Source organism: Ranitomeya variabilis, chromosome 1 (genome assembly GCF_051348905.1).
Source record: "Ranitomeya variabilis isolate aRanVar5 chromosome 1, aRanVar5.hap1, whole genome shotgun sequence".
NCBI classification, from domain to species: domain Eukaryota; kingdom Metazoa; phylum Chordata; class Amphibia; order Anura; family Dendrobatidae; genus Ranitomeya; species Ranitomeya variabilis.
The window spans coordinates 390,616,364-390,638,073 of record NC_135232.1 but is presented as its reverse complement, the minus strand read 5'-3'; the positions used below and the strand labels follow the sequence as shown (position 1 = coordinate 390,638,073).

The following is a 21,710-nucleotide window of genomic DNA, read 5'->3' as shown; positions in this document are numbered from 1 at the left end:
TTCCTTATCACTCCAAATCAGTCAGCAATGTGCATTTTGGCGTCAATGTCAGACACAAAAATAAATCTAATGTGACAATAATTTCATTAACGAGATGCTACAATGCATCTTACAAGAAAAATGACTCCACTTCATCCAATAATGGGTTGTACTTTTATAAATAGACACATTTCTTTCTCTGCAGGCAAAGAAGCACTGTACTACCTAGTGCTTGTGAGTGGTACGCAAACCCACACTGGAACCCTCCACCAAAGAAGGCCGCTAGGTCAAGGCACAAGATATTGCACAGTAGATCACTTCACCAGGTATGTGACAGCTTGGAAATTGGGCTGAAAATGGTGTAGTAATTAGTGATGACCGAACGTGCTTGGAAAAGGTGTTATCTAAGCATGCTCTGTGACTTGGGCAAAGGTCAGAGAACAGGAAGGGGAGGAGGTGAGCTGTGACAACTGACACTGCTACAGTCCTGTATTATCTGTATAAAGATGCTGTGTCTTATTCTATTCTCACAGGTCATAATAATAATGACTACTATTGAAAAGTGTTCTTTATTAAACAGGAAGTATGAGGATGCATTCATACATATCAGAATTCTTGCTCGTTTTCAAAAGGAAAATCCACAGTGGCATACAGCAGCAACAAATTGGATGACATTTGAATAAAGCTCATCCATGTCCTCCGGAAATTTTTCACTCAGAAATTGACCTGCATTGCACTTTTTTCAAATCAGCAGGATATGTATTTTTATAGCAGATATACCAGCAATAAAAATGACCAAAGACTAAGTAGACAGCAACAAATAATCTTTATTGAAACATATATCGCAAACGTAAAAACATGTAAAAAATGAGGCAGCAAACAGTAAGGCCGGAGACACACTGGTGCGAGAGACGGCCGAGTCTCGCTGGTTAAAAGCAAGCTGTGGCACCTGCACTCCGGAGCGGAGCGTGCGGCTCCATAGCAATACATGGAGCTGCACGCTCAGCTCCGGAATGCAGGTGCCACAGCTTGCTTTTAACCAGCGAGACTCGGCCGTCTCTCGCACCAGTGTGTCTCCGGCCTAAGGCAGAAGGTGGGAACACCTGGACATCTATATGTACAGTCATCGCCGAAAGTGTTGGCACCCTTGAAATTATTCCAGAAAATGAAGTACTTCTCACAGAAAATTATTACATTTACACGTTTTGTTATACACGTTTATTTCCTTTGTTTGTATTGGAACAACAACAAAAAGAGAAAAAAAAAAGGCAAATTGGACATAATTTCACATCAAACCCCCAAAATGGTCCAGACAAAATAAATTGTTGGCACCCTCAACTTAATATTTGGTTGCACACCCTTTGGAATAAATATCTGCAATCAATCGCTTCCTACAACCATAAACAAGCTTCTTACACCTCGAACCTGGAATTTAGGACTATTCTTCTTTTGCAAACTGCTCCAGGTCTCTCATATTTGAAGGGTGCCTTCTCCCATCAGCAATTCTAAGATCTCTCCACAGGTGTTCAATGGGATTTAGAACTGCAGTCATTGCTGACCACCTCAGAACTCTCCAATGCTTTGTTTCCATCCATTTCTGAGTGCTTCTTGAAGTATAATATGGGGTCATTATCCTGCTGGAAGACCCATAACCTAGGATGCAACACCAACTTTCTGACATTGGTCACTACATTGCGACCCCAAATCCTTTGGTAATTTTCAGATTTCATGATGCCTTGTAGACAGTCAAGTCACCCAGCGCCAGAGACAGCAAGACAAACTCCAAAATATCTCTGAACCTCCACCATATTTGTCTGTAGGTTCTGTGTTTTTTTCTTTGTAGGCCTCATTCTGTTTTCGGTATTCAATAGAATAATGTGCTTTACCAAAATGCTTTACCTTAGTCTCATCTATCCACAAGACGCTTTCCTATTAGGCTACTTTCACACTAGCGTTTTTTGCAATACGTCGCAATGCGTCGTTTTGGCAAAAAAGCGCATCCTGCAAAGTTGTCTGCAGGATGCGTTTTTCCCCATTGACTAACATTAGTGACGCATTGCGACGCATTGACACACGTCGCAACCGTCGTGCGACGGATGCGTCGTGCTTTGGCGGACCGTCGGCACAAAAAAACGCTACATGTAACGTTTTTTTGTGCGACGTGTCCGCTATTTCCGACCGTGCATGCGCGGCCGGAACTCCGCCCCCACCTCCCCGCACCTCACAATGGGGCGGCGGATGCGCTGGAAAAATGCATCCGCTGCCCCCGTTGTGTGGCGTATACAACGCTAGCGTCGGTAACCTCGGCCCGACGCACTACGACGGGCCGAGCCCGACGCTAGTGTGAAAGAAGCCTAAGGATTCTGGCTTACACACGTATATTTTGGCAAACTTCAGTCTAGCTTTTTTATGTCTCTGTGTCAGAAGTGGTGTCCTCCTGGGTCTTCTGCCATAGTGTTTCATTTCATTCAAATGTCGAATGATAGTTCACTTGGATTTTGGTTCTCAAGTCCTCAGACATTTATCTTCTCTTTCTTTTCTCCATGCTTAGTGAGGCACACACAATGCAAACATTGAGTCGACTTCTCCCCTTTTTTTATCTAGCTCCAGATGTGATTTTCATATTGTCCACAACTGTTACTTGCCACATGTGAGTTTGAAAAAGCATCACATGCTTCAAGTAAAATTGTTTACCCACAATTTTGGAAAGGTGGCGACAATTTTTCCAGACCATTTTTGGGGTTTTGTGTGAAATTATGTCCAATTTGCCTTTTTTTTTCTGTTTTTTTTGTGTTGTTCCAATACACACAAAATAATTTAACGTGTGTAACAAAACATGTGTAATTGCAATAATTTCTGGGGAAATACTTAATTTTCTGGAACAATTTCGAGGGTGCCAACACTTTTGGTCATGATTGTATATTTATCAGGCGATGGACGCTGCGGGGAGTGAGTGCAGCCCTATCTTCCGGTGATGTCACTTATGAGACTTCTCTCAAATGAAACGTCACAGGAAGTACAGTAAAAAAAACACATTTAGAGATTAGGAAACAGGGAGAAGTGTAGGGTGCTGTGTAATAAACATGGTTATGATGCAAGTATAGATAGTATGAAAATAAAGTTTAGGTGCTGGACCACCCCTTTATCATAGACTAAACAGGCTGGCAATCATCCAAAGAACAAGCTAAACACTAGTTTGTTTAGTGAAATGGTCTTTTGGTTTGGATTAAAAGGAATCTGACATCAAGTTTTTTTCTACTTTCATCTGAGAGAATCATAATGTAGGAAAAAATTACACTGATTCCAACGATCTATCACTTAATTTACTGGGTGCAGCAGTAGTGACACAATCGGAGTTTTTAGATGAAGCATGCAGCAGAGCTCAGAAAGCTAACCCCGCCCACACCACCGCTTTCTGTGTACATTGTCTATTGACAGTAAGCTGCTTATCAGACTAGGGGGGAGTGGTTGGACCAGGTTACAGAAGAGCATCAGTTTAGGCAGTGATAATCTCCTGGTGATAAAACATTCATTATATGGAAACAACAGCACACAGCCTAATAAGTGACGCATCCCTGAAATCTGAGTATCAGCCCCTACCTCATGCTGCCCTCAGATTACATAGCAAAAACCTGCTGACATAATCCCTTTAAAGATCATTATTTTCAGCAGCGCATCATTGTGTATAAACAGGACCCGTGTGCTGCTAAGAGAGAACAGAATGATCTATTACTGATAGTTCAGTGCACATCTGAAACAGGGTCTGCCTGCAAACATGAGGGCGATTGATGGTCATTTAACACTTCATAACATAATCACATCACGGAAATGAGCCTCTCAACTTTTTTGCAGATTTTCACCATTGGGCTAAAGTTAAAATCTGCAAAAAAGACAAAACAAAACTCATTTGTTGCTTATTTGGCTGCAGAATGTTCATGGATCTACAGCACAATCCACAAGTCCAAAGAATGTTAAAATTAAAATTCAACAATACCCAAAGTTATAAAAACAAACAAAAAAAAAAAAAAAACTCAGGGCCTGATTCGTCATTTGTGTTTTTTTTTTCTAAATCACTTTTTTTGTTTGTTTTGTGATATTCACTTTTTTTTGTGCAAAAATCTTCAAAATGGCACACACGGCTCATGAAAGTGAAAGAAATGCTTTGATGTTTTTTGAGACTTTTTAACACAAAATGATGCAAAATTTGGGTAACATTTTCTCCATGGGCCTGTGAGCTCAGAGGCGATGTCGCTGAAATCCGATGCATTCTCTGTTGCTGGATTTGGGCGAAACGCCACTTGCGTGCGCAGTAAGCGTCTGAAGGCCGAGGTGTGTAAAAGTATACACCTGTGGCTCCAGCGACACAGCATGCACGGGATTTCAACAGGATGACCATAAGGAAAGCTGTTACGCCCAGATGACTATTGACAATGTATTTTCATACAATTATGCTCTTTTTATATGTTTTTATAAATTAAAAACGTATTTATTATGGACATTACATTGATAACAGGACACTAGGGGTCAGCTTAATATGCGAAATTCTGATGTCAGACTCCCGTTGATGCTAAATACAGCGCCTCTCGGGGGCACCATATGGCTTTCCAATGTGAATGAGGCTTTAGTCTACTTTCTTAACACTACAGCCCGAGGGTTGTGAAATGTTCGTACATATTTTAACATAAGAGGTTAAGAGTACTGAGGCTCAAACTGCAAATTCCCTAAATGCAATAGTAATCCCATCACTGTATTTGAAATGAATGACCATCCCTTCTGATATTTTGATAGTAGTTCAATTAACATTATAAAGCTAAGACAAGCATTAATAAAAATCCAGAAGTGCTTCATCCACTGTAAAGCATAGCCTTACACACAGGAAACCTCTGGATTTTAAATGGAATCTAAAGCATAATCTAGAGATCTGTGAAGATTAATGCCGATGTAGGCCATGTAGGGTGGGCTTACTTAATCTGCACATTGGCACGCACTGATTAAATCAATAGACTTTCAAAACTGATTACTGTCTGACTGCTTGGAACTAAAGAATCGTAAAATATCTTATTTTCCACACAGTTGGATAGCTTGGGGTTAGTAGGTCATGCTTCATTCTCCACCTGATCCACCTCTCAGTAAGAAAACAGGCTACCTCTATTATAGTATTTTCATGCTAAAGGGAATGTGTCATCAGAAAATGAGCCATTGTTTATATTAGTTTTATGTTAGTGACGGTCGCCAGGTTTTTGATATTTAATTTGAGCGCAGCATGATGTAGGAGAAGAGCCCCTTATTCCATTGATATGTCACTTACTAGGCTGCTTGCTGCAGTTTTGATAAAAATCACTTTTATCAGCAGGAGATTATCACTAGCTGTCCCATGCCATGTAGACCTCCTGCTCAGTGGAACCTCATCCCCACCACTGATTAGCAGCTTTCTGCCAATGTACAGTGTGCGTGGAGTTTTACAGCGATCAGCATTCAAAGACCTGCTAAATCTGCAGCAGAGAATACCACTATTTTATCAAAAGAACAGCAAGCAGCCCAGTATGTGATACATTGCTGGAATCAGGGTCTCTGTCACTACATCATGGTACTCCCAGATAACAACCCGGTGACAGATTCCCTTTAAATATATATTTTTAATAGATAATGGCCACTGGTCCCTATGCTAGACTCACACTTAGGCCGGGGTCACACTCACATGAGTCTCTCGCATCAATACCCGGCACTCAGGACCGGAGCGTTGAGCTGCATAGAAATACATGCCGCCGCACACTCCGGTCCCAGTGCCGGCGGCAGTGCCGGGTATTGATATACGAGTTTCTCGCATTGCACACGTAAGTGTGACCCCGGCCTTACTGTTGTACATGAAACTTTTCAGCAGTCTCATTATCGTCACAGAGATTACAATGAGAGGTAATAAATCTATATACAGTAGACAAGATCCACCAGTCACAATAGTTGATGATCACAGGTCACTTCCTCCCTTGCCTTCACAATGTTGTTTTGCTAAACTAAAGCATCCTAAGAATACGCTTATATACAAACAAATAGGGTGTGAGTCAGTCTATTGCTGCTAATGTCCATGTGCCCTACAGGAAGTAGGAGACTGATAGAATATATCACAGTCCATATTACACCTAGTATGCAAGGATATGTCTTATACTGTCTAGGCAGTTTACAGTGCATCATTATTAAAACCATTGAAATATAGGGTATCACGACACACTCAGACCTCCAGACTGGCAACCCCTGCCAGCGACTTCCAGAAAATTATTTTACTTTCCCTCTTTGCTTGACTGTAGCGTTTACATGTTGATACATCGTAGTCGTATCTATTCTAACATAAAATACAAGACAAACCAAACATTCACACATTCTGGAGCCTGGAGGGTTATTAACACTCACTGATTACAGCCATGCCACCACCACACTTGATGGTTTCTGCCTAAGGCCGGTTTCACACGTCAGTGGCTCCGGTACGTGAGGTGACAGTTTCCTCCCGTACCGGAGACACTGACACACGTAGACCCATAAAAATCAATGCATCTGTTCAGATGTCATTGATTTTGTGCGGACCGTGTGCGGACCGTGTCTCCGTGTGCCAAACACGGAGACATGTCAGTGTTCGTGGGAGCGCACGTTTTACACGGACCCAATAGAGTCAATGGGTCCGCGTAAAACACGGACCTCACACGGACATTCTCCGTCTGGGGTCCGTGTGGCGTGCCGGAGACAGCGCTACAGTAAGCGCTGTCCCCCCCACATGGTGCTGAAGCCGGTATTCATATCTTCCCTGTAGCAGCGTTTGCTATAGAGAAAATATGAAGAATAGTGTTAAAAATAAAGATTTAGGTGTCCGCCGCCCCCCCACCCCCTGTGCGCCCCCCCGCTGGTCAGAAAATACTTACACGCTCCTTCCTGGTCTGGCCGCGCCTCCTACTGTATGCGGTCACGTGGGGCCGATCAATTACAATCATGAATAGTCGGCTCCGCCCCTATGGAGGTGGAGCCACATATTCATGAGTGTAAATGATCGGGCCCACGTGACCGCATGCAGGAGAAGCCGCGGCCAGACCAGGAAGGAGCGACAGCCGACGGGGGACCCGGGTAAGTATTTTCTGACCAGCGGGGGGGCGCACAGGGGGTGGGGGGGCGGCGGACACCTAAATCTTTATTTTTAACACTATTCTTCATATTTTCTCTGCAGCAAACGTTACTGCAGAGAGGATATGAATCGCAGCTTCAGCAGCTTCAGCACCATGCAGAGTGGGTACCACACGCTCCGTGTGGTACCCACTCGCCATACGGGCGGCACACGTGTGCCGCAGGTATGGCCTCCGTGAGTTCCCAGGCACACGGACACGGATAACTCCGGTACCGATTTATTCCGGTACCGGAATTATCTGGACGTGTGGGACAGCCCTAAGGCCGGTTTCACACGTCAGTGGCTCCGGTACGTGAGGTGACAGTTTCCTCCCGTACCGGAGACACTGACACACGTAGACCCATAAAAATCAATGCATCTGTTCAGATGTCATTGATTTTGTGCGGACCGTGTGCGGACCGTGTCTCCGTGTGCCAAACACGGAGACATGTCAGTGTTCGTGGGAGCGCACGGATTACACGGACCCAATAGAGTCAATGGGTCCGTGTAAAACACGCACCTCACACGGACATTCTCCGTCTGGGGTCCGTGTGGCGTGCCGGAGACAGCGCTACAGTAAGCGCTGTCCCCCCCACATGGTGCTGAAGCCGCCATTCATATGTTCCCTGTAGCAGCGTTTGCTATAGAGAAAATATGAATGATAGTGTTTAAAATAAAGATCCATGTGTCCGCCGCCCCCCCACCCCCTGTGCGCCCCCCCCGCTGGTCAGAAAATACTTATCCGGGTCCCCCGTCGGCAGTCGCTCCTTCCTGGTCTGGCCGCGGCTTCTCTACTGTATGCGGCCGATTACACTCATGAATATGTGGCTCCACCTCCAATAGGGGCGGAGCCGCCTATTCATGAGTGTAAATGAGCGGCCCCACGTGACCGCATACAGTAAGCCACGGCCAGACCAGGAAGGAGCGACTGCCGACGGGGGATCCGGGTGAGTATTTTCTGACCAGCGGGGGGGCGCACAGGGGGTGGGGGGGCGGCGGACACATGGATCTTTATTTTAAACACTATTCTTCATATTTTCCCTGCAGCAAACGTTGCTGCAGGGATGATATGAATCGCAGCTTCAGCACCATGCAGAGTGGGTACCACACGCTCCGTGTGGTACCCACTCGCCATACGGGCGGCACACGTGTGCCGCAGGTATGGCCTCCGTGAGTTCCCAGGCACACGGACACGGATAACTCCGGTACCGATTTATTCCGGTACCGGAATTATCTGGACGTGTGGGACAGCCCTTAAAGGGCTTGTCCACCACTGTTATATTTTTTTTCCTAAGGCTGTATTCACACGTTGCGTTTTTGCTGCTTTTTTTTCTGCAGGCAAAACCTGATCTCTTGGCGGGAAAGAAGCTGCAGAAATAAAATCCGATTTTTCTTGCGGTTTTGGCACGCTAGATTTGTCTCTTGTGCATGCTGATAAAGTTTAGTGTTTTATAAAATAAAAAAAAAGTCCTATTCTATAGCATCAGGTTTCGCTGTATTTTTTGTGCTAAAACCTGATACCTGCGTTTTTACATCAGCCATTCAAGTCAATGGGTGAAAAATGCTGGAAAAAAAAAACTGCTGAAAGAAGTGACCTCCTCCATTGTGCAAAAAACATCCAATACATAAAATACTGCTGACACAAAAACCCAATGTGTGTGCATGCGAGTTCTGACATCTCATAGACTTTGCTGGCACTGTAAAAAGCAGCTGGAAATTAGTACAACCCCCCAAGAAAAAAGCAGCAAAAACGCCCAGTGTGAACTTAACCTGTAAGTGAAAACCCAAAAAAGAAATACCGTAATAGCCACTTTTCATTGGGGGAAGAAAAAAACAATCAAAATGCCGCATATACCCCAACATGACAGCTCGCCAGGCAGAGAACAAGCCCTGGCACGACTAGCCCCGTCACAGTGTGGCCCAGTTCTGATGACTGAAGCTGCAGAATGGGCTCAGCTCGCTGTGGGGGCTGGTGCTGCTGATGAATAGACCCCCGGCCGGACCCTTCCCCTGTGCCCAGGACACTGCACGGTGTAATCTCCCCTCCCTCCTTGTTTGCTTTGAAACTTCCAGCTTGTAGTTGCAGCACTTCGAATAAACCATTACTCCGGACAGGTGAGCACACTTTGGATGGTCCTCACACGTTTCCTATAGTTTGCCTCCAGCGCATGCAGCCCCAGCCTGAGCTCAGGTGTAGCTTGTAGCGCTGGAGTGGCGGTGTGAGCCGAGAGCTCCACCGCAAGCAGCGCTCATACCATGCGCAGTGGCGGCGACCTTTCCCCCCTGTAAGTAATGGTAGGGGCCACTGGCAGCTTGCCCCAGGGGAGTCTACACTTGGCTGCGAGGGATCGCGCTAGTCCTGTGTGTGCAGTGCACGGGGACAGGTTGTGCTGTGAGGAGGACTGCGGCGGAGCTCGGCACACGCAGCACTGAAGATGAGAGGAGACCGGTTCCTTCAGCAGCCGCCACAGAGCCACAGCAAGAACCTGTCCGCATGGCTGGGAGTGAGTACCCGGATGGCCAGGAGTGAGGTGAGCAGCCCGTGCCCGCAGGTGTCAGCCGGCAGGAGGGGGGTGGGGGCTGAAACTTGGCTAAACTTTCCAGCCCTCCGCAGGGAGCCAGCTCTGGAAACTGCTGATCCCAGGTGACCTGGTGGAAGGATGGCTGGAGGTGCTGGCAGCCGCTCAGATCAGAGGTTCTGCTGTAGGGTAGGTGCTGGCAGCCGCCGCTCTGGTCAGAGGTTCTGCTGTAGGGTAGGTGCTGGCAGCCGCTCAGGGCAGAGGTTCTGCTGTAGGGTAGGTGCTGGCTGCTGCCGCTCAGGGCAGAGGTTCTGCTGTAGGGTAGGTGCTGGCAGCCGCCGCTCATGGTAGAGGTTCTGCTGTAGGGTAGGTGCTGGCAGCCGCTGCTCAGATCAGAGGTTCTGCTGTAGGGTAGGTGCTGGCAGCCGCCGCTCTGGTCAGAGGTTCTGCTGTATGGTGGGTGCTGGCTGCTGCCGCTCAGGGCAGAGGTTCTGCTGTAGGGTAGGTGCTGGCAGCCGCCGCTCATGGTAGAGGTTCTGCTGTAGGGTAGGTGCTGGCAGCCGCTGCTCAGATCAGAGGTTCTGCTGTAGGGTAGGTGCTGGTAGTCGCCGCTCAGGGCAGAGGTTCTGCTGTATGGTAGGTGCTGGCTGCTGCCACTCAGGTCAGAGGTTCTGCTGTAGGGTAGGTGCTGGCTGCTGCCGCTCAGGTCAGAGGTTCTGCTGTAGGGTAGGTGCTGGCTGCTGCCGTTCAGGGCAGAGGTTCTGCTGTAGGGTAGGTGCTGGCTGCTGCCGTTCAGGGCAGAGGTTCTGCTGTAGGGTAGGTGCTGGTAGCCACCGCTCAGGGCAGTGGTTCTGCTGTAGGGTAGGTGCTGGCAGCCTCCTGTCAGGTCGGAGGTTCTGTTGTAGGGTAGGTGCTGGCAGCCTCCTGTCAGGTCGGAGGTTCTGTTGTAGGGTAGGTGCTGGCAGCCACCGCTCAGGGCAGTGGTTCTGCTGTAGGGTAGGTGCTGGCAGCCTCCTGTCAGGTCGGAGGTTCTGTTGTAGGGTAGGTGCTGGCAGCCTCCTGTCAGGGCAGAGGTTCTGCTGTAGGGTAGGTGCTGGTAGCCGCCGCTCATGGCAGAGGTTTTGCTTTATTCTAGGTGCTGGTACCACATGGTCTAGATGTTCCTGGGATTCTCATAAATGGCGCAATCTAGCGGATAAGTATAGGTTTCATTCCAACCCAGAAATGTCAAATCTGCAGCCATTGTGTTCCTCTGGAGACTGTAATTCCTTGTGGACATTCTGCTTGCCAACTAGGATGATAAATTTATAACATATGCACTAAATGCTAGTGATGAGCGAATGTGCTCAGATAAGGTGTTATCCGAGCATGCTCGTGTGCTAACCGAGTGACTTCAGTGTGCTTGAAAACTATGTTCGAGTCCCCGTGGCTGCATGTCTCCCGGCTGTTCGACAGCCGCAACACATGCAGCAAGACATGCTGCCCCAGGGACTTGAACATATTTTTAGAGCACACTGAAGACTCTCGGTTAGCACACGCGCATGCTCGGATAAAGGGGTTGTTCACTTCTAGGACAACCCCTTCTTAAACTAAATGTTCAGCCCCGATTAAAATAATAAACCCTATGTTCCCCTCCCATGCGGCACCATTTCCGTGGTGTCGGCACTCACTCTCCACGGGACTTTGTCTCAATCAGCGCTGGTGTCACTGTCTCGGCCTTCGGACAAACTGAACATGAAGAGGAAGCTGGGGCTGCAGCTGTTCCCGGACTTCCTCTTCGTGTTCAGTTTGTCGGAAGGCAGAAACAGTGATGCCAGCGCCGATTTACCGGACATCAGGTGTCACAACTCCACATCACTGCCCCGGGACCGCAAGTATCGACACCGCTGGAACTGAGGTGACTCGGGAGGTGAGTATAGGCTTTATTATTTGAATGAGGCCGAACATTTCGTTTAAGAAGGGGTTGTCCTAGTAGTGGACAACCCCTTTAAATATCCTTAAAAGAAAAAAGTACAGAGAAATGGTCACCCAAAATACAGCTCTGTATTTTGAGAATGTAAACTTTGAATTTGATTTAAATGGGTTTTCCAGGGTCAGAATAAAAGTTTGCAGTCACTCTATGTGACTGCTGACTTGGCCATTCCTCACAGCGAGCGGTGAACACACTGTCGGGATTCCCCAGTATTCCTGGTAGGAACAGGATGGCTATGTTTTCGCATAAATGCGATTTGTACACTTGCAGACAAGTACCGACTAGACTAGTCTTCTCTCAATTCACTAGTCAGCATGTGATGGCAAGTATGCAAATCAGTTATGCAGTCACTTAGCCATCCTGCTCGTACAATTTTCTGTGCGGATTCTGCATCTCTTGGCAGAAAACGCAGGTCAAAATCTGCGTGTTTTTTTGTTGCGGATTTACTGCGGATTCTGTGTGGATTTCATGCGTTTTTATCCCTGCGGATTTCTATTATGGAATGGGGGCAGAAACGCTGCAGATCCGCATAACGAATTAACATGGTCCTTCTTTTAATCCGCAGCGTTTTCCGCACCATTCAACAGCATTTTATTTTTTTGCCATTGATTTACATTGTACTGTATCACTTGCGGATCTGCAGCGTTTCTCCACGGATAAAAAATGCTGCGGATCCGCAGGAAATCTGCAATGTGTGCACATATCCTAATATTGGGGAATCGCGATGGTGTGCCCTACAGCAGGTGCTACAGAGTGCACGGCCATAGATCCGATGCTACATCTTCATCCAGGTAAATGGAATCCCATTGTGACTCACGAGGTGTTGGGACCGCGACAAGCAAGTTGTGAAAAATCCAACTGGTTCTAGAGTTTTGTGACTCACTTTCTGCAACGGCGGCCTCATTCACTCGCATCACGTTACAATGTAGCAGTGGCGTAGAGCAATTTAATTGTATATGAACCTAGCAGGAGGAGGTAAATATTATCTGTCCTTGCCAGTGGTGGATGGAGCCATTTATGACACTATTAGATGGTGGCCCGATTCTAACGCATCGGGTATTCTAGAATATGTATGTATGTATATAGCAGCCACATAGTATATAGCACAGGCCACGTAGTATATAGGAGCCATGTAGTATATAGCAGACAGGCAGTATATAACACTGCCACGTAATATAGCACAGGCCACGCAGTATATAACAGTGGCCACACAGTATATAACAGTGGCCACGCAGTAAATAACAGTGGCCACGCAGTATATAGCAGGGTGGGCACCATATCCCTGTTAAAAAAATAAAAAATAAATAAAATAAAATAAATAGTTATATACTCACCTGCCGGCGTCCAGCGAAGCTGTCCCTATGCGTGCTCTGCTGCAGCCAGCTTCTGTTCCCAGCGATGCATTGCGAAATTACCCAGATGACTTAGCGGTCTCGTGAGACCGCTTAGTCTTCTGGGTAATTTCGCAATGCATCTCTGGGAACGGAAGCTGGTTGCAGCCGCGCGCGCATCAGTGGACGACGGAAGGTGAGAATAGCAGGTTTTTTGTTTTTTTATTACTTTTAACATTAGATCTTAGTAAAAAGTTGGTCACACAGGGTTAATAGCAGCGTTAACGGAGTGCGTTACCAGCGGCATAGCAGGGTTAACGCTGCCATTAACCCTGTGTCAGCGCTGACTGGAGGGGAGTATGGAGCGGGCGCCGGGCACTGACTGGACGGAAGTTGGTGAGGGACTAAATCTCGGCCTGGCGGCCGCGACCATTCTGTGACGCAGGATTTCCATGACAGACGGACAGACAGACGGAAGTACCCCTTAGACAATTATATATATAGATATCATGGTTATTTAGTGTGGTATGTACGAAAAAGAATGAAGAAAAGGACTAAAAAGAAAGCATAATTAGTCCATAAATATGGAGATGTATAATAGGTTTCTTGGGCCCCATTGTGTACACTTGTGTCCGAGCCTGTGTTTACCAGCCGGATTAGGAGATGTGTCGGCTGCTATCAGAATGTGCCGCCCTATGGACTGAATGAGGAGACCAGAAACCAACATGTGCAGTAGTACAAGTAATTGCCAAGTAATCTGTGATCCTGCTTAGGTTTCTGTCCCCAGCTCTTTTCTCTGACAGCTAGTAGCGTGTCTTCTCTGTGAGTCCCAACACCAGATCCCTACAGTCATTTCACCCATTAGCTACGTGCTTTGTATTTGGGCAGCAGCCACCATATGCTAGCAAGTATTACCGTATGTCTATTTCCCATTAGGCTATGTTCACATTGCAGAATGGTTTGTGGCTGTCTCACTCATTGGAATGGAGTTTCCACAACTTAGCGAGTTTTATAGAAGTTAGCTGGAAGTCAAAGGGGAAACATGATACCCACTACTGACAGTGCATATTGTCTATTGTACTTTTTTTTTTTTTTTTCTCTTGCTTTTGATACGTTTCTTTGGGTCCATAATGACTTATCTTTTTTTTTTTCAAAATTCTGCATGCTCTGAGTGTGGTTTGTTTTAGGACAGTTCCCATAGGCTTCTTTATAGGAAGAAATTGCCTAAAGTAAAAAATAGAGAATAACAAAAAGGTGTCTTTTTTTTTTTTTTTTTTTGTCTTGTTTTTCTTTATCAAAAAAAAAAAAAAAAGCCACACTTTTTTTAACAAGCCAACAAAAACTTGGAAAAAAACTTACATTCTTAGAGTGGTCAGGTCCGGAGATACAGTTCTGTGTACTCATCCACTTCATTGCCCAGTGCTTACTCGAATATTGTTTCGGCTGCAAAATGGACATGGCTAGTGAATGCTGTAATTCCCCCCCCACACCCCATTTTGGATAATCACTCGTTCACCACCATATTGACTTACATTGGTCAGTGTGGAGTCCATCCTGGATACAGACCTCTCACTGACAGTATATGCATTCTTCTAAAAGCTGATAAATTCAGATAAACTGAGTTAATTCTAAATCGCACAAATTTAAACAAACCTGGCTTGTGTGAACACGCTCCAAAGCTTGTAGTTAAGTTTAAGGATACTTTTGGACATTTAGCCATTGCCTAACTGAATAAAACCTGTATTTATTTAAAAGTAGCTCTTATATACTGTCATGTTTTTGCCAGATGTTTACCATTTTTAATAAATTTCAAAATAAGTGTCAGGAAAGTGAACTCAAATGATGCTATGCTTTTTTTTTTTTTTTCCAGCTAGTGTTGATTGCTTACAGTTTTCAAGCAGCTTTGCTGTACGCTCGCGCCTCTTGTGTGGTCGAATTTCTATCATTGCATTAATCGCATTATGGACATGGGCTCGGTTAAAGTCTGAGTGGAGAATTAGTATTTCTCTGTACAACAGGAGAGAACTTCAAAACTGGTGCAAATTAAAAGTGTATCCTCAACATCAGAGGTGTCAAACTGCATTCCTGGAGGGCCGCCAACAGGTCATGTTTTCAGGATTTCCTTGTATTGCACAGGTGATATTTTAATCACCTGCACAGAATGATTCCAGCACCTTGTGGAATGCTAAGGAAATCCTGAAAACATGACCTGTTGGCGGCCCTCGAGGAATGCAGTTTGACACCTCTGCTCTACACACAGCTACTAACTATCATTCATTACATGATACCAATGTCTGATTGGGAATGGTCCAACCACACAAACAGCTGTATCTGTGGCTGTTGCTTTCGCCATTCATTTCTACAGGTGCTTCTCACAAAATTAGAATATCATCAAAAAGTTAATTTCAGTTGTTCAATACAAAAAGTGAAACTCATATATTATCAGTCAGTACAAAGAGTGATCTATTTCAAGTGTTTATTTCTGTTAATGTTGATAATTATGGCTTACAGCCAATGAAAACTCAAAAGTCATTATCTCAGTAAATTAGAATACTTTAACACTAGCTTGAAAAATAATTTTAAAATCTGAAATGTATGTTCTGTAAAAGCACTCAATACTTGCTCAGGGCTCATTTTGCATCAATTACTGCATCAATGCGGTATGGCATGGAGGCGATCAGCCTGTGGCACTGCTGAGCTGTTATGGAAGCCCAGGTTACTTTGATAGCAGCCTTCAACTCGCTTGCATTGTTGGGTCTGGTGTCTCATCTTCCTCTTGACCATACCCTATAGATTCTCTATGGCAGGGGTCCCCAACCTTGCTTACCTTGAGAGCCACATTCCGCTATGAAAGTTGGTCGAGCGCCACAATGCAGATAATCATAGAAAAACTTAGAGAAGGCACAAATAATAACATGCAGATTTTCACTTTCACTCTATCCTTATGTATTTTACATTATTGTTATGCAAATTGCTTAGTCAAAGAGGACTTGAACTAGTGCCACCTATTGGAAGTAGCAATCTTAACAGTCCCATAAGATGCTTCATATATTATTGGCCCCATATACTGCTCCATATATGGGCCCCTTCTGATGGTCCCCATATATTGCTCCAAATATTAAAAAAAATGAAATGCTCACCTCTCGTTGCTTGTCGCTGCTCTGCTCTGGACTCCTCAGTGTCTTCCTCCTCTCTGTGCTGTGACTGCTCAGGCAGAGGGCGCGCATTGGTGACGTCATCGCGCCCTCTGACCTGAACGTCACAGTCAGAGGATGGAAGACGCTGCAGCGCTGGAACCAGGAGAGGTACCGTATATACCCGAGTATAAGCCGACCCGAGTATAAGCCGACCCCCCTAATTTTGCTAAAAAAACTGGGAAAACTTATTGACTCGAGTATAAGCTTAGGGTGGGAAATGCAGCAGCTACCGGTGAATTTCAAAATTAAAAATAGATGATCCATACTTTTCATTATGGCCCCATAGATGCTCCACATAAAGCTGTGCCACATATAATGCTTTGCACCGTTCAGTATAGCCCCATAGATGCTCCATAGAAAGCTGTGCCATATACAATGCTCTGCACCTTTGATTATGGCCCCATAGATAGCTGTGCCATATATAATGCCCTGCACCTTTGATTATGGCCCCATAGATAGCTGTGCCATATAGAATGCTCTGCACCTTTGATTATGGCTCCATAGAAAGCTGTGCCATATACAATGCTCTACACCTTTGATTATGGCCCCATAGATAGCTGTGCCATATATAATGCCCTGCACCTTTGATTATGGCCCCATAGATAGCTATGCCATATATAATGCCCTGCACCTTTGATTATGGCCCCATAGATAGCTGTGCCATATATAATGCCCTGCACCTTTGATTATGGCCCCATAGATAGCTGTGCCATATATAATGCCCTGCACCTTTGATTATGGCCCCATAGATAGCTGTGCCATATACAATGCTCTGCACCTTTGATTATGGCCCCATAGATAGCTGTGCCATATACAATGCCCTGCACCTTTGATTATGGCCCCATAGATAGCTGTGCCATATACAATGCTCTGCACCTTTGATTATGGCCCCATAGATAGCTGTGCCATATATAATGCCCTGCACCTTTGATTATGGCCCCATAGATAGCTGTGCCATATATAATGCTCTGCACCTTTGATTATGGCCCCATAGATGCTCCACATAAAGCTGTGCCATATATATAATGCTCTGCACCGTTGCCCCATAGATACTCCACATAAATCTGTGCAATATACAATGCTGCTGCAATAAATAAAAAAAAAAAAAACATACTCGCCTCTCTTGCTTGCAGCTCCCCAGCGTCCGGTCCCGGCATCTCTCTGCACTGACTGATCAGGCAGAGGGCGGCGTGCACACTATATGCGTCATCGCACCCTCTGACCTGAACAGTCAGAACAAGAGGATGCGAAGACAGAGCGGCGCCCGGCGTATGGAACGCGGACAGGTAACTACTATGAGATACTTACCTGCTCCCGGCGTCCCTGGCTCCTTCTCCCGGACAGCTGGTCTCCGGGTGCCGCAGCCTCTTCCTCTGTCAGCGGTCACCGTTACCGCTGATTAGAGGAATGAATTTGCGGCTCCACCCCTATGCGAGTGGAGTCCATATTCATTTCTCTAATGAGCGGTACCATGTGACCGCTGAACAGGGAACGAGCTGCGGCACCGAAGACCGTGGGACGGGCAGGGGGAGCGCCAGGAGCGCCGGGACTAGGTGAGTATGCGACACACTCTCTCCCCCTCACCCGCCGACCGTGACTCGAGTATAAGCCGAGAGGGGCACTTTCAGCCCAAAAATTTGGGCTGAAAATCTCGGCTTATACTCGAGTATATACGGTAAGTATCGCAAGTACCGGGGTCCGGAGCAGGCTGGGGCTGGCACCATAGCACGCCAGTGTCCCCGACGGTGAGTGGGCACCCTGCCTGCTCAGGGCCCCGGTACTTGCCTGGGTGCTGACGCCTGTCCTGGGCGGGTATTACAGGCAGCGGCGCGGCTCCCTGGGGACTTTTTTTCTGTGACCGTCGGCGAGCCACATGTCAGGAGCAGGCGAGCCACATGTGGCTCGCAAGCTTTGGGTTGGGGACCCCTGCTCTATGGGGTTAAGGTCAGGCAAGTTTTGCTGGCCAATCAAGCACGGTGATACTGTTGTTTTTAAACCAGGTATTGGTACTTTTAGCAGTGTGGACAGGTGCCAAGTTCTGAAGGAGAATTAAATTTCCATTTCCAAAAAGCTTATCTGCAGAGGAAAGCATGAAGTGCTCTAAAATTATCTGGTAGACGGCTGCGCTGACTGTGGTCTTGATAAAACACAGTGGACCTACACCAGCAGATGATATGGCTCCCCAAACTATCACTGATTGTGGAAACTTCACGCTAGACCTCAAGCAGCTTGGATTGTGTGCCTCTCCACTCTTCCACCAGACTCTGGGACCTTGATTTCCAAATGAAATGCAAAATGTACTTCCATCTGTAAACAACACCTTGGACCACTGAGCAACAGTCCAGTTCTTTTTCTCCTTGGCCCAGGTAAGACACTTCTGGTGTTGTCTTTTGGTCATGAGTGGCTTGACACAAGGAATGCGACACTTTTAGCCCATGTCCTGGATACGTCTGTGTGGTGGCTCTTGAAGCAATGACTCCAGCAGCAGTCCACTCCTTGTGAATCTCCCCAAAAGTTTGGAATGGCCTTTTCTTAACAATCCTTTTAAGGCTGCGGTTTTCCCAGTTGCTTGTGCACCTTTTTCTGCCACACTTTTTCCTTCCACTCAACTTTCCATTAATATGCTTGGATACAGCACTCTGTGAACAGCCAGCTTTTTTAGCAATGACCTTTTGTGGCTTACCCTCCTTGTAGAGTGTGTCAATGACTGCCTTCTGGACATCTGTCAAGTCAGCAGTCTTCGCCATGATTGTGGAGCCTACTTAAGCAGACTAAGGCTATGTTTCTACGTTCAGTGTTTGCAGCGCTTTGGATGCAGCTCCGCCCAGAGCGCCGCCGACTTTTGTACGTGTGGAATCGCCTCATCCTATACATAGACTGTGTAATTTATCTTGCGGAGACCGAGCGTCTCCGCAAGATAAATAGACATGCTGTGGTCTATAAAGACGCGCCGCATGTGTGTATACGCAGATTTGCCACCTGCGTCTTTGAACGCATAGTGGAGATGGGATTTCATAAAATCCCATCCACTATGCAGTAAGATATGGCCGCTGCGGTTTGGACGCTGTGGCTGTGCGCAGGGTCCTATCAACAGCAAATACTGACTGTGTAAACCTAGCCGAAGGGACCTTTTTAAACGCTTAGGAAGCCTTTGCAGGTGTTTTTTTGTTCATTACTGTGATTTACTGAGATAATGACTTTTGGGTTTTCATTGACTGTAAGCCATAAATCATCAACATTAACAGAAATAAACACTTGAAATAGATCACTCTGTTTGTAATCACTCTATATAATATCGGTTTCACTTTTTGTCTTGAAGAACTGAAATAAATTAACTTTTTGATGATATTCTAATTTTGTGAGAAGCACCTGTAAGTATCTTTTTACTTAGGCCAGATTCACACACACAGAGCAGCCATGGGCATCCTGACAGTCTATGTAGGTGTACATGAGACTTTTAAGGAAAGGTTGGGATATCGCAAAGCACGGGTGCGTGAATCCGGCCAAGGCCTTCACTTACACATCCATTTCTCTCACCGATGTGCTGTCTGTTTTTAAAACTGACAAAAATCAATGACGCACTCGAAAAAACAAAAACGAAACAAAACTAATTTTTGACAGATGTATAAATGTAGCCGTAACAGATTCTAATGCAGAAAAATCTTAAACCTCTTCCATGGTTTGTTATATTTAAAATATATGGAGATGGTCAAGATCTTGCAGTGCCTCATAGGGGAGGGAAAGAAAGGAATTAATTTGTGTATTTTTATTTTGTGGTCGTACTGTAATTCCTGATTAATATTCTGAGGAAGGCAACTAAACCATAAAAGTTTGCAAGGTCCCCGCGTTAGGCTAATAGGAGGCCCCTTTATATTAGATGCTCTGCTTTTATATTTGTTATTGTGCTAATGCAATCACTGAACACTATTGTATTGTAGTACTAACCAGGTGATAAGCATACAGTGCAAGCTGTTCAGTCCCCTCTGCCCAAATGGGAAAAGGTACCTTCACACTAAACGACTTTGCAACGAGAACGACAACGATCCGTGACGTTGCAGCGTCCTGGATAGCGATATCGTTGTGTTTGACACGCAGCAGCGATCTGGATCCCGCTGTGATATCGCTGGTCGTTGCTGAAAGTCCAGAACTTTATTTGGTCGTCAGATCGGCGTGTATCGTCGTGTTTGACATCAAAAGCAACGATGCCAGCAATGTTTTACAATGGTAACCAGGGTAAATATCGGGTTACTAAGCGCAGGGCCGCGCTTAGTAACCCGATATTTACCCTGGTTACCATTGTAAAAGTAAAAAAAAAAACACTACATACTCACCCTCTGATGTCTGTCACGTCCCCCGGCGTCCGCGCTGCTGTTCAGAGCTTCCTGCACTGAATGTGTCAGTGCCGGCCGTAAAGCAAAGCACAGCGGTGACGTCACCGCTCTGCTTTAGGGCCGGCGCTTACACAGTGCAGGGAAGCGGACGCCGGGGGACGCGACAGACACGGCAATGTAAGTATGTAGTGTTTGTTTTTTTTTACATTTACACTGGTAACCAGGGTAAACATCGGGTTACTAAGCGCGGCCCTGCGCTTAGTAACTCGATGTTTACCCTGGTTATCCGGGGACTTCGGCATCGTTGGTCGCTGGAGAGCTGTCTGTGTGACAGCTCTCCAGCGACCACACAGCGACACTGCAGCGATCGGCATCGTTGTCGATATCGCTGCAGCGTCGCTTAATGTGACGGTACCTAAAGTATTATTGTCTCACATAAACTGTTCCATGAAAAATCCACTTTAAAGGGAATCTGTCAGTATGACAACCCTCCTAAGCCTTCTGTAAGGGCATGTAGGTCATAGGAAGCTGAATAAAATGAAATTTTGATATCTTTGATCCAATGTTTTACTCCAGACAAATCCACATTTTTCTCAATATGTAAATGATCAGTTAAGATCTATGGGCAGGACACAGATCTCCCTGACTTATTTTAAATGAAAAGGGGAGTTATCAGTGTGAGACATGTAATGACTGACAGATCTACATGTCTCACACTGGTAACACTCTCTCTCATTTAATATAAGCTCTGGAGGCAGATTCTTGGGGAAATCAGTGTCTGGCCCATATATGTAATTGAGCAGTAATGATCTAAGAAAAACATGCATTTCTTTGGAATAACACATGGAATCGCAGATATCAAGGTATCATTGTATTCAACTTTCTATGAATTGCATGTTCAAGTAGATGGTTTAGGAGGGTTGATCCATATGACAAGATTCCCTTTAGATCTACCCATATAGCATAAATAGCTGTTTGCCGAACCATAGTTTACCTGACAGCTATCTCTATCTACTTCTCTTGTGTTCTCTGAGAGCGTTGCTGCCTGACATCTCACCAAGAACAAAATGATAGGCAGTCTGATATTGGACATTCGGATATGCTGTATCCTTCTCTCACTGGTCAGCATTTGTCAGGAAGAGTTGGTAGGCTGCCACACACATTTTTGACTTTTCTCTAGCCCATCGATATCAGCAGATGATACTCTAAAGCCCCTGAAGAGGACCTATTGCAAGGT

The 21,710-nt window shown here is 45.9% G+C and overlaps 1 protein-coding gene across 3 annotated transcripts in view; it reads left to right on the top strand.

The window, feature by feature from the left end:
* TJP2 (tight junction protein 2) overlaps positions 1-21,710 on the top strand; it is a 155,457-nt gene that overhangs the window by 37,569 nt on the left and 96,178 nt on the right. The window contains exon 2 of one of the 3 annotated variants that reach the window (XM_077249082.1): positions 185-305. Coding sequence is in view for 1 of the 3 variants with exons in the window: in XM_077249084.1 (XP_077105199.1) it covers positions 9,640-9,654 (15 nt within the window). In the remaining 2 variants the exon portion in view is untranslated. Of the gene's footprint in view, positions 1-184; positions 306-9,001; positions 9,239-9,570; positions 9,655-21,710 lie in introns of those variants that run through there. The other 2 variants (XM_077249083.1, XM_077249084.1) reach the window with 2 other exon arrangements.